We start from the raw sequence: 17,920 nt of genomic DNA on the forward strand, positions 1-17,920 counted from the left end.
CTATTATCCAATTCATGACCCCCTTGAGATTTCTGAGTCTCAGTTGATCACCAGCCTCTAGATTCTCTGAACGAGGTTGCGAGTATAGAAAAGCCATTCTAGAGAAGCCATTCTTAGGCACTCATACGCCATAGTAGCCTATTTTCGAAACCATCGCTCAAGATATCGAAAGAATGGCATAAATCTTGAGATTATGTTCCTACGTCATCTTTATCCAAGGACACTTTGATTACACAAAGAACTTCCTTATCTAAACTATCATTTCCATTCGAGTTTGTGTTAAATGAGATGTGAAACGACACTCCCTTTTATATAATTTGGGAAGGATAAAAGAAATTGTCTGTAGGATATAGTTTTGACCGTGACCTTTAAGATAACTCAGGGGCAGGTAACCTTATTTCATACTCTAGTTGGGAGTGGTTTCCCTTTTTAAACAACGTGTGCCGTTCTGCCTTTATTTCTTCTGGGGTGTTATTTGTGTCAAAGTTGTTGTTATTATCTTTTTATAAGTAATATAAAACAAAAGACCATGAATTATGCATTACACTTTTTTAACAAGACATAGTTAAGTATTCAGGGCAAATCGTTTCCACGTCGGACTGACTTCGCTTGATTTTTATTAGTCCATTTGTGTCAGTTTCTGATATGATTCTAAAATGTATGATGATTTCAGGGACGTGTGCATCGCAACTGCGTGTGAAATATGTATGATGTGTGTGTGTGTGTGTGTGGGGGGGGGGGGGGGGGGGGGGGGGGGGTGCAGCCCGGAGTCTTGCAGTTCGTTGAGATCTTCCAAAATAGTGAACCCACAAGCACGGATATGGTGCACGGAACCCAAAATATACTTCAATAGGTAGTATTTATGTATTTTCAACAATATTCTAACCAAATCACGTCGGAGAGATAAAAAATGGGCTTCACACATCTACGGAATCAAACCCGGACCTTCGGCGTGTCAAGCCAACAACTATCAGGCAATCCAGTGATTGATATCATGAGCATCAATTGCAACCGACTCTCGACGGTCTTGTCAACATAATAAGAAAATAATAAGTCCAAAGTGTATTGTTTGTTTATTATGGGTGCCGTATATAAATACACACTTGTATACAACAAACAACTCGCCACCCTTGTAGGGTTAACACTTGATATGTAACAATTGTATTGTAACCAAACTCAACTACGGTGTCAGTCAAAAATATGAAACCAACAACAATGCTCAAAGTTTCTGAATATTGACAGTAATTATTTTGTAACGAGATAACGTCAGAGCAGCCACTACGTCAACATATACATTGTGGAAGTTCTCGTAACAAACTTTGTCCGAAGGTTGATATCGATAACAATTAATGGTTGAATGGTTTGGCTCATAATCAACGAATATCCTAAAAGAACCTGCACGGCATACATATTGAAGTTGACAATGACGTGATAAAACATGGCTCGTTAAAATATATTCTGCAAAAATAAATAATTCGGAAAGGGTGTACAATTAATTTTACGATTTAAAAGTCGGGTAGTACTGGAACAGTTGCCAATCAAACCTGATTACAACCACGAAGATGCTAACAATTTGGTAACACAACACGAAACTTCCAGAAAACAAATTTAAGAAATAAAAACCTCAATCATCCAATAGGCGTCTCCATTATAAAAATACAAAGTGTCAAGTACGCACCCTATCCACGCATATGTGGACAAGTTCTTTCCCTGACGAAAACATTACAAACAGTGAACCCTCGTTATTCCGGACCCCGTGTATCCGGAAACTGCTTCTTTAAGACGATACTATACAGACTCCCACATTATTCGTTAATCCGAACATTTGTTAATCCGGATGATTTCCCTGGGATTAACGGGGTTTAACTATATATATTTACACACGGAACTTGAAGGAGGATTCTTGGTATTTTCATTTCGTAAGTTTGTTTCAGTAGCTACAACAAAATACATACCACAACATACATATATAATATGAGATACAGGTAAGGCTACCGTCAATGCCTCCTCTGTCTGTATACTGGGATAAATATATCACATGAATATCACAGACACAACATTGAGATAAAGCTGTACATATAAATTACATCAGGATTGTTGTATATTCCTCTACGAGCAAGTCCCACGTGACTGAAGTGGCGCATTATACCAGCTGACAGAGGTAACTGCGCATGTCTTATTTTTCACATGCTAAGTAATATTTTTTCAAATTCCTACGTTAGATTAAAACCGCACTGACGGGCTTGCTATTGGCCTCGTATGCCTTTAAAAGAATTTAAAATCTATAAAGTTCGAATTTTATTTTTTCTTATACGCAAATCGACTTAGTAAAAAATGGAGAAATTCAAACATTAACATAATTATTTATAATTGCACATTTTCATTCTAGCAATTTGTATATATTTATACTCGCAATGGCTCGGTTTCTAGGTAGTTTAAACTCGTATTAATTTGTGCAGCATTTTTATGGGATCTGAAAGACGAAGTTCATATTTATCTATATAATCCGATACATGTAATAACGATTTGACTGGACCAAAGACTATCTTGATACGGTTTCCTGTGAGCAAAGTTTGCAGGTTAACCGTCCTCAAAGTTATATATAATGTGTTAGTGTCAAGATAACAACCGTTTCACGTTGTTAATAACTTCATACAAACACAGTAACTTTATCCGCTCGTGTAGTCACGCCCTCCTGTCTATATATAACCGTACGCAGATAGTAAACATTTCTGCCGGTTCCACATGTTTAACACGCTGACAATGTTTCCTCGTTACCCTAAATAATAACGAGATTGTGGCCCTGCAAAATATACTGTAATCGAGGCTAAAGGGATTTTACAGTTAATACTATAATCAATATTAACGGCACCACCTAGCCTATTATTCCTTGTTTGGCTTGAAAACAAGTCTACTATTCATCTAGAAAATATTTGGCAACTAAGAATTCACTGTCTGCAGCTTGGGCCATAGCCAATGTTTTTTAAAACACCGAAAGGTCCGAAGAAACGCAAATCTGACCCCGTGTTGATTCCAGGATATAACTACTCTCCTGTAACCAAAGGTTATCGCATGGCCATCATGTCTGCAGAGTATGGATGGAACAACAATGGTTGATCATACGACCCTGCTATATGGTCGAGTTAAAGGTAGCCACCGAGAAATCATTTAAACGGCAATAACTTTTCTTTGAATAAATTTGTCCTTTACGAGATGACTAATCAAGATGTTGTACAAATGGGGTGTACCAAAGGGGTTTTTCACAGGAACGTCTTAAGATCACATGCTACTGAAGCTGTTCCAGCCTTTCTTTATGGCTCGATGACTATCTTTAATTTGATGTTACTTGTTCAAACAACTGGTCACGAGCTACTGAAGGTCCAGATGTTTAGTATGGCTCGATGGCTAACTTTACTTTTCTGCTATTTGTCACACTCTTCTTAGGGTCAGTTTACACTATAAACCTAGATATATCGAAATATTGATGATATCGGCGTTAACTACAGTCACACTCTCACCCATACACGTGTATGTGTATTTCATAATACATCGGCTTATTAAGATACATGTTATCTACAGTGAGGCGATACTTTTCCATTAAAACACCTTTTGCCGCCCACCCCATGTAGAGGCATTGGATTAACAGTCACAGCACAAAAAACACATATTGCTACATATCTCACATCCGTCATGTTGTGCGCCTAGAAAGCAACGCATGGAATTATAAGGAGCTAGTTACCCGCAATTAATACGTTATTACCTGGCGAATACACACTCTTGGTATTGCATTTCATAATCGTTTATAGCAGCGGTATGTTGGCGGTTGAAGTGAGCTGACATATACATCTGTACACATGCTCGGAACACAACGTACAACGAAGAATAACAAATATCAGTCCAATGAAGGAATCCCTATTAAGTTCACATGCCTATGAACTGGTCATTTGGGAACAAAACAGCAAGTGTCATACGACAAAGCGTGATCAAAATGAATGTATCCATGAATGACAGCCGAAAACTCTCCTGCGGCAATTGCTTCTTGCAAAACAATAACCCTGGCGGACCCAGGGGAGGAGTGTGCACCACCGTCCTCTTTTCAGACACTTTACACGTCAACTGCCCCCCTTTCGAGTCACATAGTGAGTTGAAAAATATGTGCACCTGTATTTTCTCTTACAATCCTGGCCCGTCGACAATGTCGACACGGTGTGTACACAGATCGACAAAACATTCAACTTTGGTTGCAGAATTATGTATCAAACAATACCAATATACTACATCCACGTACATTAAGGAAATAATCATATGCATTGTGTTATGCTTGTGAATGCGTTCTGTTAGTGATGTCTGGGTCAATATTGACAACGAATATTGTGCAACACAAACTTACACACCAGGGATAGTAGTTTGCTTATTGTAAGATTGTCACAGAGTTACCAACAATGCATTTTGTAACTAAACCAAAACTATTGAGCAACAAGTAGGGAATCATAATTATCCCTATGTACCGATGATGGATACACATTTGAATATTCATACAGTTTTAGATAAATATTTCTGTCGGGGTTGCTCATAAAATATGCTTCACCTTTGACTGTCAATTTACTTGTATATGGTGTATGCCAGTCGGCAATGCGTCATATCAAGCCAACATATCGTCAATACATCTATCCCTTGCCCTGTTTAAATGTAAAAGGGTAATACAGTGTCAAAAATTAATCTTCATCCTGTCAGAGGAGCTGCTTTTACATTACCTGTTTGATCTATTGATGCATGCATACAGATATTTGTGTTAATATTCCCTTTTGATTGCGATTCTGCTTATTCGACATACTTCTGAATGATGGTGCTTGCTGATAAACAATACGGGCTTACCCATTATATTTGCACCTCCCACGCTTTATACTGTATGTTAACACAGTTTATGTTTGATACTGCTTATAAACACCATCTTCACTTGATAGAGCAAAACACTGCATACATACACCCACTAAGCTTGACACTGCATATATACACGCACTATGCTTGACACTGGATATATACACCCATTATGCTTGACACTGCATATATACACCCATTATGCTGGACACTGCTTACATACACTTACTATGCTTGACACTGCATACATACCGACAACGCTTGATACTGCACATATACAAAGACATTGTTTGACACTGCATATATACACACACAATGCTTGACGTAAATATATACCAACAATGCTTGACACTGCATATATACACTGACAATGCTTGACATTACACATATACACCGAAAATGCTTGACACTGTACATATACACCGGCTAGGCTTGATACTGCATAACTACCTCGCCCTTTGGCAAACACTGTAAATAAACAATAAAGGTTGTAAAACTCTTGGACAATGTCCATGTTTGGTACTGCTGATGGACATAAGCACTGCATGTGCTTGACACGTGTGATTTACCATGGTCTATCAACGTCACCACTAGTATACATGTTATACAATAAACGATCTGATGATTTTCTCCCATGAATTCTCCATTGACAGATAATAGCTTCTTGTGACCCAGTTTCTCTGAATAGCCGTGCCCTGTTCATGTCTGCCCTGATACAAACTCTACAGGGCCCCGTTCCACAAAGAGATCTCAGCGCTACGGTGATCGTAACACCCGTGACTTAACATAGGCGATAGTCACAGTACTAAGTTTGCTTTGGGAACATAGACAATGGTAAAGGCCTTAGGTTAACTCCAACACACATCAAAACAACGACACGTGGAACCGTTACACAATTAACAGAACCAACAATACAGTAAACACCTTGCCACAGACTAACAAAAGGACCTGGACACCTCTGACCCAGCGGTAGGCCCAGGTTCCACCAGGTCATTCCACTGTTGTTGCTGGTGTTGTTGCTGGTGTTGTTGCCACTGCTGTTGCCCATGTCGGTGTCAGCAGTGCAGGTGACTGTCGCGCCACCCCATTGAGTCACATCCTCTACACCTCGCAGACTTTGGTTGCCGGTTTGACAGCTACTTCCGGTTTCCCTCTGGACAGGAAGTACGTCATCATCGGCTCCTTCTTACCCTTCATGGTGACTGGTCCGCGCACCTCGAAGTGAAAGCTAGGATCCTTGCTCTCGGGCTGCATGAGACACCTGTTGAAGATAAGGAATACACATATGTTAGTTTTCTATATTGATTTACTTACGCTGAGGTGAGATTAAATGGGGTTTAACGTCGCGTTTAAGATTATTGCGCTTATATAGCCACGTGTGTCAACGTGCGTATGTTGTTGCTTGTTCTAGTCCGGATGTATGCCGGTTTAATAGTGCCACCCCACTGAGACACCATGGCGCAGTTTAACATCGATACCCCACTCATACACAGTTTTACGACTCCGAGTCGACCAATCTTTGGTTTATCCCCTTAATGCTTGAGGGCTAGGCATGGAAACAAAACGTTCCATCTTTTAACGTCTTTTGGTATGATGCTGACAGGGGATCGAACCATCGACCTTTCGCTCTCCAGGCAGACGCTTTATCAACTAGACCACATAGGCGGTCTGCAGTGAGGGAGTAAAATACACAGCTATGTAATAGTTACAACATCTACATACTAGTATGTCGTAACAGCTTGTGAATAATCGGGGCTTGGAAACTGGTAGTGGGCTACACAAACAACTATCAATGCCGTCGAGGTACGATGGCACACGATGAGCCGGTCACACATTATTGTTCTGTTTCACAGGTTTATTCAAGAATAACACGTTTGATATGTACTTTCTAAACACCATGAAGTTCCGGGTAGGTCTTCAGCAACCCATTGCATGCTTGCCGTAAAAGGCGACTATGCTTGTCGTAAGAGGCGACTAACGGGATCGGATGGTCAGACTCGCTGACTTGGTTGATGCGTGTCATAGTATCCCAATTCCGTTGGTCGATGCTCATGAAGTCAATCACTTAATTGTCTGGTCCAAATTTGATTATTTATAGACCGCCGTGAAATAGCTGGAATGTTGCTGAGAGCGGCGTTAAACAAATCTAATCACCGGGCTCGCCATGATGTTTCTCCACATCCCATAATAATTACCAAAGGGCCGCAACTCCCATTTCGATTCCCTCTGATCTGCCGCTTATCATGTAATACACGATAACCCTACAATTGTGACCACCCGATACTCATCAGTCGGCTTTACGGCAAGTTAGAGCACTAGGGACCTATCATGCCACGAATATGTACTGGAAAATTATATCGGCGCTTATATGTTCATGATGGATAAACGACCTTTCATATCTCTTATCGACATAGTGAGCGAGTGAGTGGGCGGTTATCAAGGCGTTATAGTTTAACATGGGAGGTGAGCCCGAAGTAATCAGGTATTAAACATCTACCCCATTGATTAAATCCGCGAGCACGTTTGGCATATGGCTGACAGACCAACAGTAATAATCAGAGCGAAGCTAAGATTCCAACCCAGGATTATAGGATCCCGACGCGCCTAAGGGACGCAATCATGTACAGCACTGTGTGGTGCCTCAGACGACCAAAAACGTAATGATACAAATAATTTGTTCTCAACCGCGAGTGCGAATCAACGTCCAAAAAGTTCATATTCGAGGAAGGTTAGCAAACAATTTATTGCAACCAGTCTTCAGGAGAATAATGCCACAATCGTCACAACATTGGCTGTAAGAAAACATCTTCAGGAGGCAAGGGAGTTAACTGACTATAAAAGTTCATTTCCACTGGTCTTTTAAAGTCAGTTAACTCTCTTGCCTATGGTAGATGTAAGAAAACAGAATTGAAGCAAATATACAACAAAAGTGTATTTTTTATCCGGTCTTCAGATTCTTTTACACACCTGGAACCCAGTGACCTTTTCCGTCTTAGTGTAACATCGCCCCTTAGAACTATAATTAGTCAATAGTAAAGAGGCAAGAAAATTGAATCGTTTTACTCGAGCGTCTTCATGAAAATTCCACTGAACATATTACTGTCAATAAATGTTTGCGAAAATTAATAGCAATAAAAATTTGGCGAAAATCAATACCATCAACTAAACATAAGAACAGTTTTACACATAACGAAGTTATTTGTTCTATGCAACACTTAGGAATTCGGAGTGTGGTTTTGTTCCATCATCTGGGACGGTGATTGTGACGTAATACTAGTGTTCTTGAAACCAAAGCATACATCTTCGTGTCCAAGTTATATGATAGTGACGGTAGAGATGGGTTGGTGTGGGGTGGGTGTGGGGTAGGTAGTTTGGCTTATGGGGATATTATGGTAGTGTAGAGAAAAGGGGGAAATGATTGCGGGGGGGGGATCCTTGCACAGTTGAGGGACAGGAATGGGGAGATGAGAAGAGGGAAGGGGCGGGGGGTTCTCTCTCAGACAATCAGAGTATCACCAAGCGAGAAGGTCCAGACTTACTAGAGTCACGAATCTAATCATGATATTCGTGAGAACAAGTGTTTCCCTTCTCGATTTTTTACCAAACCTTTATCCGTTCTATCAGTTCTTATCCATAACACACAGTATGGTGAGAACGTTTGAAGTTTAATTGAAAACACAGTACAGAAGAAACAATCCAATATGGTATTTCTTAAACTCACACTCATAAGATTGTCCGTCGTAAAATCTATTCCAACCTTGTTAATGCCAAGCTAATTCGATTTGCATTTCTCCCAATACGACACATCTCATCTCTCAAGCCTTAAACGACGATGAAAACACGGGACAACATTTAGAAGCTACTATAGGTGACCATGATATCGATCCCAGCAGCATAGGAGAAAAAATCAGACCTTACAATCTTTCATAATTGCCATTTTTTTCTCAAGGCTGTTTTCCAATGGCTAGTTGCGCGAGTAAGACCATGCATGGCACGATGCTCACCTAATTATATCTCACAGGCGCCTAGCGGCCTGTCTTTGAACCAATCAGGTCACGTGGTTTGACCGGAAGCCATTAATTTGAAGACGAGGCTCTACTAAAATCAGAAACTGTCCTTCATAAAAGACGAAAGCAGGCAAGATTGAGAAGACGGTACTTTTCCGAATCACTTCGTGAATAGCGGAAGACCAGTCTGCTCCGGAAGATGCAATTGTTGCAGTCGCCTGATGTTTCCTATCTTGTAGTCGCTAGCGGTAGGAAATAACTGCGGCGGATATTTAAACTAATACTGCCTTCTCCGCGGGTTATATAGACATAACTGTCATTGCGCGAGATAGCCAATCCACCCTATCCATGGAACTAGCTTCCGCAGTTAAATGTGTTTTCCGGAAGAAACTTTAGTTAGGTTTTACCGACATAAAATAAAAATTGCATTTCTGGTTGGGATTGTGGTAGACATTTGGTTGCGACAAACATCGCTGCTCTTGATTGGTCTACACGTTTTTATATACTTAGTTGTAGTTAACGTTCTAACCGCTTAGGCTTGCTGTTGCCTATACCGGGGAATCATTCATACCGTATTCGATGTAAAAAGCACCCGCTCTAATAAGCGCCCACGGCGATATTTGCTAATATATTGGCTAGTGAACAATCCCAATTAGCACCCCTTCCGATTGGTCAATGTACAAAAGACTTATTTATTCGTGTATAACACGCACTCGTGTGTTATATGCACCCTTAATTATGGGCATTTAAATTCTGGAAAAATTTATCCGTCGTGTATAAACATTTCAGGCTGTCAGCATAAACCACGAAAATTATCTTTCAACTATGTTTTTTTCACCAAAATAATATTCTAATAAGAGCCCCCTATCTCTAATTTTGAGAGCGCCCTGGACGCTTATTACGTCTAATACGGTATCGGTAAATGAGAGAAATTGAAAGCCACTGCAGTACTTCCAAACCGTATATCTGCCAAAGAAACATTGTTGAAGAAGGGGGGAAGGGGTTACGATCCATTTTGCCCTAAAACTACAGCGTGGCCATGGTCAGAACTAGCACGGGGTTCGGGCGGAATGCATCCGAGTATCTTCTGATATCAAATATATCAGCACGAGTCGATAAAAGTTTAAAATTCCGAGCCGAGGAGCGTCTTGTGTGGAAAAAGTACAGCTTATCATCTTCAGTGGCACAGAGATTAGTAATTTCATTTGATTCTGACGTCATGGTAACGGTGACGTCACAATGGTCTGCAAAGCATTGTGATGCAATTTAATTGCAGACATATCGACCAGAAGATATATCCTCGTTGCGAAACAAATGTCAGCTAAGCCTATTCTCGAAACTGTCTTTGCGAGTTGTATAAAGTTTACGACAAAAATGTTGGTGTCAAAAATTGTATGTGTCATACGTTCAGGATTTCCTTCTCCCATCTAACAAAGAGATGTTTGCTCGATGTGTTTGGTGCAATCTATCTGTTATTGACATTTGGCCATAACGACACAATGCACTTATTTCCTGTCCTGATAGACCGTTTCCCTCTTGTTATATGTGAGATCCTACATCGTGAGAGTTTACAGGAGACAGCTTAACTTTAAAGGATATCACAAGCAAAATCCTGAAAATAGAACAATGAACATATGTACCGGTTATTTTCAAAGTTCTATTTTTATTGCTTTTTCGGTGTGAGTTTCAAGGATAAACAAAGCATCAGTGATTTTGAACTCGCGAAAGTTTTCACGATTTGGGTTACGTTTTAGATGCTCAGAAGACATTGCACAAAAAACCTTATTCTATGTTGAATAGAATCAGTAGCTACGAATATTTGATCAACTGTCATGGTGTCCAAAGGCTTTTTACTAGTCCCTGTGAAGTTGTACTAGCCCCGGAATAGGAAGAGCAAGTTATCGCTCTCTCTGTCTAAAATAATATCGAAAACAATATCAGCTGAATGATATCACTGGGCAACAGTCGTTGTTTGAGGTTGAACATCGTTCTTCTCTCTGGTTAAGCAGTGCACACCTATCGTCCTAAATTTGATTACAAATTATTACGGAAACATTGCAAGTTGCAGTGGGTTTTTTTATAAAACGAATGAAAAAGATGTCGCCAAATGGGCGACCCCATATATATGATCGTAACATTACGACAAACTTGCGACGTCCCGCAACTGCAACGTGATTTATGCAACGCTCCCTGGGATTACAAGCAGCTTCTTGCAATTTCTTTAAACACACACACATAAGTGAGATAACGTTGCGATAGGTTAAAGACAGCTTCAAGAATAGCTCTAGCGGCAGTCGTTATTTTAGTTATAAGTCGCTAAGACAGCTTCGTGAATAGGCCGCCAGATTCAAATGATAGAAACTGGACTTCATTCAACAAATCTATATCAGCCCTTCGACTATCCTAACATATGTTAAGGGATAGGTGTTACTGCTTTTGCTTTGCACTTGGAACGGGGCCGAACAAGATTTAGGTCACAATATCAGTTTTCAGGAAAAAGTGAATATACATGTAAAAGTGGTTTAAACATTCTCCAATACAAAATCAAACCAGATCATCTGTGTGACAATACCCTTCAGGCACACACATCCGTTGTTCAGAAAACGAAGAGTAAATCAGATCCCAACAGATCGTGGAACAATGAAAAGGCATTCTGGGAGATGCTTCATGTGTGTACTTATAATGCAACATACCCCAGCCGCCAAACATCCCACCCATAGCACTCTACACCACAGCACCCTACACAACAACCCCTACACCATACCACTCACACCACAGATCCTACACAACAACCCCTACACCACAGATCCTACACAACAACCCCTACACCACAGATCCTACACAACAACCCCTACACCATACCACCATACACCAGACCCTACACAATAACCCCTACACCACACCACAGACCCTACACAACAACCCCTACACCACAGACCCTACACAACAACCCCTTCACCATACCACCCTACACCACAGACCCTAAACAAAAAACCCTACACCATACTACAGACCCTACACAACAACCCCTACACCACAGACCCTCCTTTACAATCCCTACACCACACCACAGACCCTACACAACAACCACTACACCACAGACCCTACACAGCAACCCCTACACCACAGACCCTACACAACAATCCCTACACCATACCACAGACCCTACACAACAATTCCTACACCACAGATCCTACACAACAACCCCTACACCACAGCACCCTACACCACAACCCCTACACCACAGCACCCTACACCACAGACCCTACACAACAATCCCTACACCACAGACCCTACACCACAGCACATTACACCACAACACCCTACACCACAGCACCATACACCACAGCAACCTACACAACAACCCCTACACCATACCACAGACCCTACACAACAACCCCTACACCACAGACCCTACACAACAATCCCTACACCATACCACAGATCCTACACATCAACCTCTACACAATACCACCCTACACCACAGACCCTACACAACAACCCCTACACCACAGACCCTACACCACAGCACATTACACCACAACACCCTACACCACATCACCCTACACCACAGCACATTACACCACAGCACATAACACCACCGCACCCTACACCACAGGCCCTACACAACAACCCCTACACCACAGACCCTACACAACCCCTACACCACAGCACATTACAACACAGCACCCTACACAACAGCACCCTACACCACAGCACCCTACATCATACCACCCTACACCACAGCACCCTACATCACAGCACCCTACACCACATCACCCTACACCACAGTACCCTACACCACAGCACCCTACACTATACCACCCTACACCACAGCACCCTACACCATACCACCCTCGAACCATACACCACAGCACCCTACCACCCTACATCACCCTACACCACAGCACCCTACATCATACCACCCTACACCACAGCACCCTACATCACAGCACCCTACACCACATCACCCTACACCACAGCACCCTACACCACAGCACCCTACACCACAACCTCTACAGCATTCCACCCTACATCACAGCACCCTACACCATACACCACAGCACCCTACCACCCTACACCACAGCACCCTACACCATACCACCCTACACCACAGCACCCTACACCACAGCACCCTACACCATACCACCCTACACCACAGCACCCTAACCATACCTACCTAAACCACAGCACCCTACACCATACCACCCTACACCACAGCACCCTACACCATACCACCCTACACCACAGCACCCTACACCATACCACCCTACACCACAGCACCCTACACCATACCTACCTAAACCACAGCACCCTACACCATACCACCCTACACCACAGCACCCTACACCACAGCACCCTACACAACAACCCCTACACCATACCACCCTACACCACAGCACCCTATACTTTTTCCAAACCAGTCTGTATTATTGGTTTACTACCATGAAGATGAAGAAAACGAAATGTCTGACCGTTATTGCTTCACACGTGGCTTATAATGCATATCACAACACCTTTGATCAACAACGGCAAGGCAGACACCTGGCAATTCCAGAATGCCTTGCAATGTTTGAGTACGTGTAGAGGGACATGTTTCGTTCTTGTCCTGTACTTTAATTCAGTTTACAAAGCACAGACCGGGCAGCAGTCTACCATTTCCTTTAAAAACAATTTGGCTGAAGAGAATTATACGATGGCAGGGTACATCAGGCCGCAGAGCGCAATTACTGGAATTAAATACCCGAACCCCAGCATCATGTAACTGGATCGTCTATTTAAGTCTAATGTTCTTAGGTAACACAACCCTGTGTGTGAACCAGGGTCTATTCCTGGACTGTGAACACGCACCACCGTACCGAGGTCACACATCTTGGTTACTGATCGGCATGGGGAATTAAAGGTTACACTTCTGGCGCAGGATGAGCCGTCAATCATGTTACAATTGTAGATTTCCCAATCAATCTGTCTCCTGCTCGAATAGGTCTGAAACATTTCTATCATTTGTAAACGGCTTACCCAATAGCTGAATATACAGACCATCATCGTGGAAGGCGGCATACAGACACACGATACGCATGAAAAGGACTTTCGGTGACCGAGTCGGACGTAACGAAATGGTGGGACTGTGTTTGAGATCATGGACGCGTTCTAGAATGCTTGGAATCCATGACCACTTGGAGGCCGACCTTATCAATCTGTAATTGTCCGAGTAGGTTCTTTACGTCTGTAAGACAACCGACGGATCCAGAATCACGCAGAGTGCCTGTTGGTTTGGACAATCGCTGTCTCATATATCGAGACTTCCAGTAAGTTGGCAAACCGACGTTGGATTGAAGAGATCACTTTCGGTAATTCCTCATGCATTTATTCACAGTGTCAAGACAATTGCCTTCAATTGAGACCGTAGACTTTATTTGCTCTGACACAGAACCTGTGTGGGTATGCATGCATTAGAAGAGCTATAGTCTCGATAAACAAGCGACCCCAACAAGACAGGCATCGGGAGAATATGTAATGAGATTAGACGATTATGTCACATTAACTGCGTCGGGAAAGACAAAGTTCCCACCACTAATGTCAAGATAGTACAACGTGCAGTATGGGGGTCTTTATCGGCTTAACTTAATTCCAACATCAATTCTGGTTAGACTGCAATATTCACCGCGGATGCCGATAATGTCTTCATTATAGCAGCAGAAACGTCACATTTGAAGAGCAGTGGGTTTACACAACGATTCTCTGAAGCTGGTAGTAATTGGGTTTGCGGCGGTTGAAAATGCTAATGGACTAGGCAAGTAGTTTGTCACATAACAGACTTCCACGCCACCCGTCTTGTTTTCATAACTCCTACAACTGGACATAAAGACTGCCTTCTTCGATAGCGTCAGAGTTGGGTGTTTTAATAACTCTCGATGAGGAACATGGCGTCGTATACGAGACTGGCTGCGGATGGTCGCATGTATATTGAGGATACGATGGACGTATGTTTCGGATGCTTATAAAGTAAGGTGTGGCGAAGGGTTCTTATATAATGTACCTGTGTAGGGTGTTGTATCGGGGGATTGAATAGGCTGTTTATAAAGGGGGCGATTTCATGGTGTTTAATTGTGGAGTTGTACGGGTGTCTAGAATGTTGAATGGGTTTGTTTGTTTGTTGTTCAACGCCGCACTCACCAATATTCCAGCTGCATTGCGGTGGTCTGTAAATTATCGACTCTGGACCATTACGAGCATCAATCCACACAATTTGAGTACGATGACATGCATCAAATAAGTCAGCGACCCTGACCACCCGATCCCGTTAGTCGCCTCTAACGGCAGGCATGGGTTGCTTAAGACCTATTCTTGCCCGGATCTTCACGGGTGGCGTTGAATGGGCGCCTACTTTGGGTGCCTACTTTGGGTGTTTATGTATGGTATTGTTTGTTGTATATAGTGCTCACACTGTTCCTATATAGTGCTTGAGTGAGTGAGTGGGTATGGTTTTACTCCGCTGTTAACAATATTCCAGTAATATCACGGCGGAGGACACCAGAAAACCCCAAACCATGATGAATACCTCAACATACTTCAGTAAATTAACAACGTTAATCCCTCAAAATTATGTACATTCGTTATGTAGTGAGAAAGGGACTTTGAGGTAAATGCAAAGTCTAAACTCTAAGTAGCCCATTTTTAAGCGAGGGGCGGTCGGGTAGCCTAATGGTTCGAGCGGTCGCTCGTCACGCTGAAGGCCCGGGTTCGATTCCCCACATGGGTACCGTGAGTGAAGCCCAATGCTGGTGTCCCCCGCCGTGATATTGCTGGAATATTGCTAAAAGCGGCGTAAAACCACACGCACTCACTCACGCACTCAGTGAGTGAATGAGTCAGTGAGTGAGTCACTTTAACGCCGTTTAAACAGTATTTCAGTTACATCCCGACCCGTCAGCTCATGTGGAGGGACAACAAAAGAAGAGAAACAACGACCCAACAAATCAGAAACAATAAAAAAACACAAGGCTCATTTTCATCAAAAAACACATTCCCGGTCTGAATTGAAAGTAATACTGAAACAAGATTCTCTAGTTCACGTGACTATCACAACACCAGGTGGCGGAAGTCACGGCCCTTGTGCATATGATACTTGGTATCAAGTTATATACCTCAGTGTAGAAATATTTGTCAAGGTCGGCGTGACGTGTGGACTACACGCAGAGGAATATGTACGGGTTATAGTGAAATCATGCAGGTACACTGTCAAGCTTATTCAAATCATATCTTAGTTCTCGCTACTGCTAAAGTCTGATTTTAATTATACTGGTTCACTATTGACCAAATGGATTTGGTTTGTTTTTTTGTTTAATGCCCCACTAAGCAATATTCCAGCTATATGACGGCGGTCTGTAAATAATAGAGTCTGGACCAGACAATCCAGTGACTGATATCATGAGCATCGGTCCACGCAATGGGGATCGATGACATGTATCAACCAAGTCAGTGACCACCCGATCCTGTTAGTCGCCTTTCATGGCAAGCATAGTCGCCTTTTACGACAAGCATAGCCGCCTCCTACGGCAAGCATAGTCACCTTTTACGGCAGCATAGTCGCCTTTTACGGCAAGCATAGTCGCCTCCTACGGCAAGCATAGTCGCCTCCTACGGCAAGCATAGTCGCCTTTTACGGCAAGCATAGTCGCCTTTTACGGCAAGCATAGTCGCCTCCTACGGCAAGCATAGTCGCCTTTTACGGCAAGCATAGTCGCCTTTTACGGCAAGCATGGCCCCATGGAACCAGAAACGTACACATTATAAGCCACAGAAGCACCATCAGATTGCCATAAGTATACCTTAAAGAGTATACTTGGGTTTATGCATATACTATTAATGAACCGGATATGCATGTACCTAATAATAAAATAGATAACATCAATAAAATATACAAATCACAATGTTGTCAATATCCCTGCATCTACGTTGTAATTACATAGTTACTGGTTTTTTCATCATGTATACAAATAGTTAAGCATTGCATATGTATGGTAAAACGATGCCACCGTACCTGTATGCATCTTCGGATACGTTGATGAATCCCTTCACTCCCGTCGTCTCGGTCCTACTGGTCAGGTTGACGGTGTTGCCAAAGAGACAGTAGCGTGGCATCCTCTTCCCAATCACCCCCGTGACCACCTCCCCTGCGTGTATCCCTATGGTGATCTGGAACAGATGAGGTGAGGTGAAATTGGGTTTAAAGTCGCGTCCAAGATTGTGTGGCTGCTTGTACTAGTCCGGACTGATGCCGATTAAAAGTGCTAGCTCACTGAGATACCATGCCGCAGTTGAATACCCCACTCCGACACAGTATACTGACTCCGAGCCGACCAGTTCTTGTGTTAGCCCCTAATGCCGAGAGCCAGACAGGGTAACAACAAGTACCATCTTTTAACGTCTTTTGGTCCGGGGATCGAACCCCGGACCTTCCGCTCTCGGAGCGGACGCTCTACCACAAGACCACGGAGGCGGTCATGGAACAGATGACAAAGGTATATACAGTAAACTACGGTTATAACGACCTAAAAGGGACCACTAAGTTCATTATAACCGTTGTTCGTTGAGACCGTAGTTCGTTATAACCATATATACAACATAAATACAGCACAAAACAGTTCATTATATCCGTTAGTTATTTATAAGCGTGTTCGTTTACTGTAAATATACATTTACGTCGTCTTCAGAAGTTTTATTTCAATATGATGAAGGGGACATGTACACCAATAATGGGCTTCGTGCACATGTGGGGAATCGAACCCGGGCTTTTGGCGTGACGAGCGAACGCTCTTACCACTGGGCTACCCCAAGACACCATGTACATGCATGTTTCACCTCCTGCCTGCTGATCATAATGTTGATTAGTCCTACTTGGAGTGGACCCAATGAAGCCATCAAATTAAATATGCATCTTGACACTAGAGTGAGTGAGGGTTTATGCGCTTGGAGCAGTATTTCCTTAACACTGCCAGCTTAATTTGGATATAAGATCTGTACGGCATGGT

At 42.6% G+C, this 17,920-nt stretch overlaps 1 protein-coding gene across 2 annotated transcripts in view; it reads right to left on the bottom strand.

The window, feature by feature from the left end:
- Positions 1 to 1,054: 1,054 nt before the first annotated feature.
- Positions 1,055 to 17,920, bottom strand: part of LOC124144455 (guanylate cyclase soluble subunit beta-1-like) — a 70,499-nt gene continuing 53,633 nt past the window's right edge. For both annotated transcript variants that reach the window (XM_046513861.2, XM_046513862.2), the window contains 2 exons: positions 16,930 to 17,084; positions 1,055 to 6,139 (listed from right to left, as the gene is read on the bottom strand). In XM_046513861.2, coding sequence (XP_046369817.1) covers positions 5,980 to 6,139; positions 16,930 to 17,084 — 315 coding nt within the window. In that variant the 3' untranslated portion in view covers positions 1,055 to 5,979. The remainder of the gene's footprint in view (positions 6,140 to 16,929; positions 17,085 to 17,920) is intronic.

Source organism: Haliotis rufescens, unplaced genomic scaffold, assembly GCF_023055435.1.
Source record: "Haliotis rufescens isolate VD_foot unplaced genomic scaffold, xgHalRufe1.0.p SCAF_7, whole genome shotgun sequence".
Lineage (NCBI taxonomy): Eukaryota > Metazoa > Mollusca > Gastropoda > Lepetellida > Haliotidae > Haliotis > Haliotis rufescens.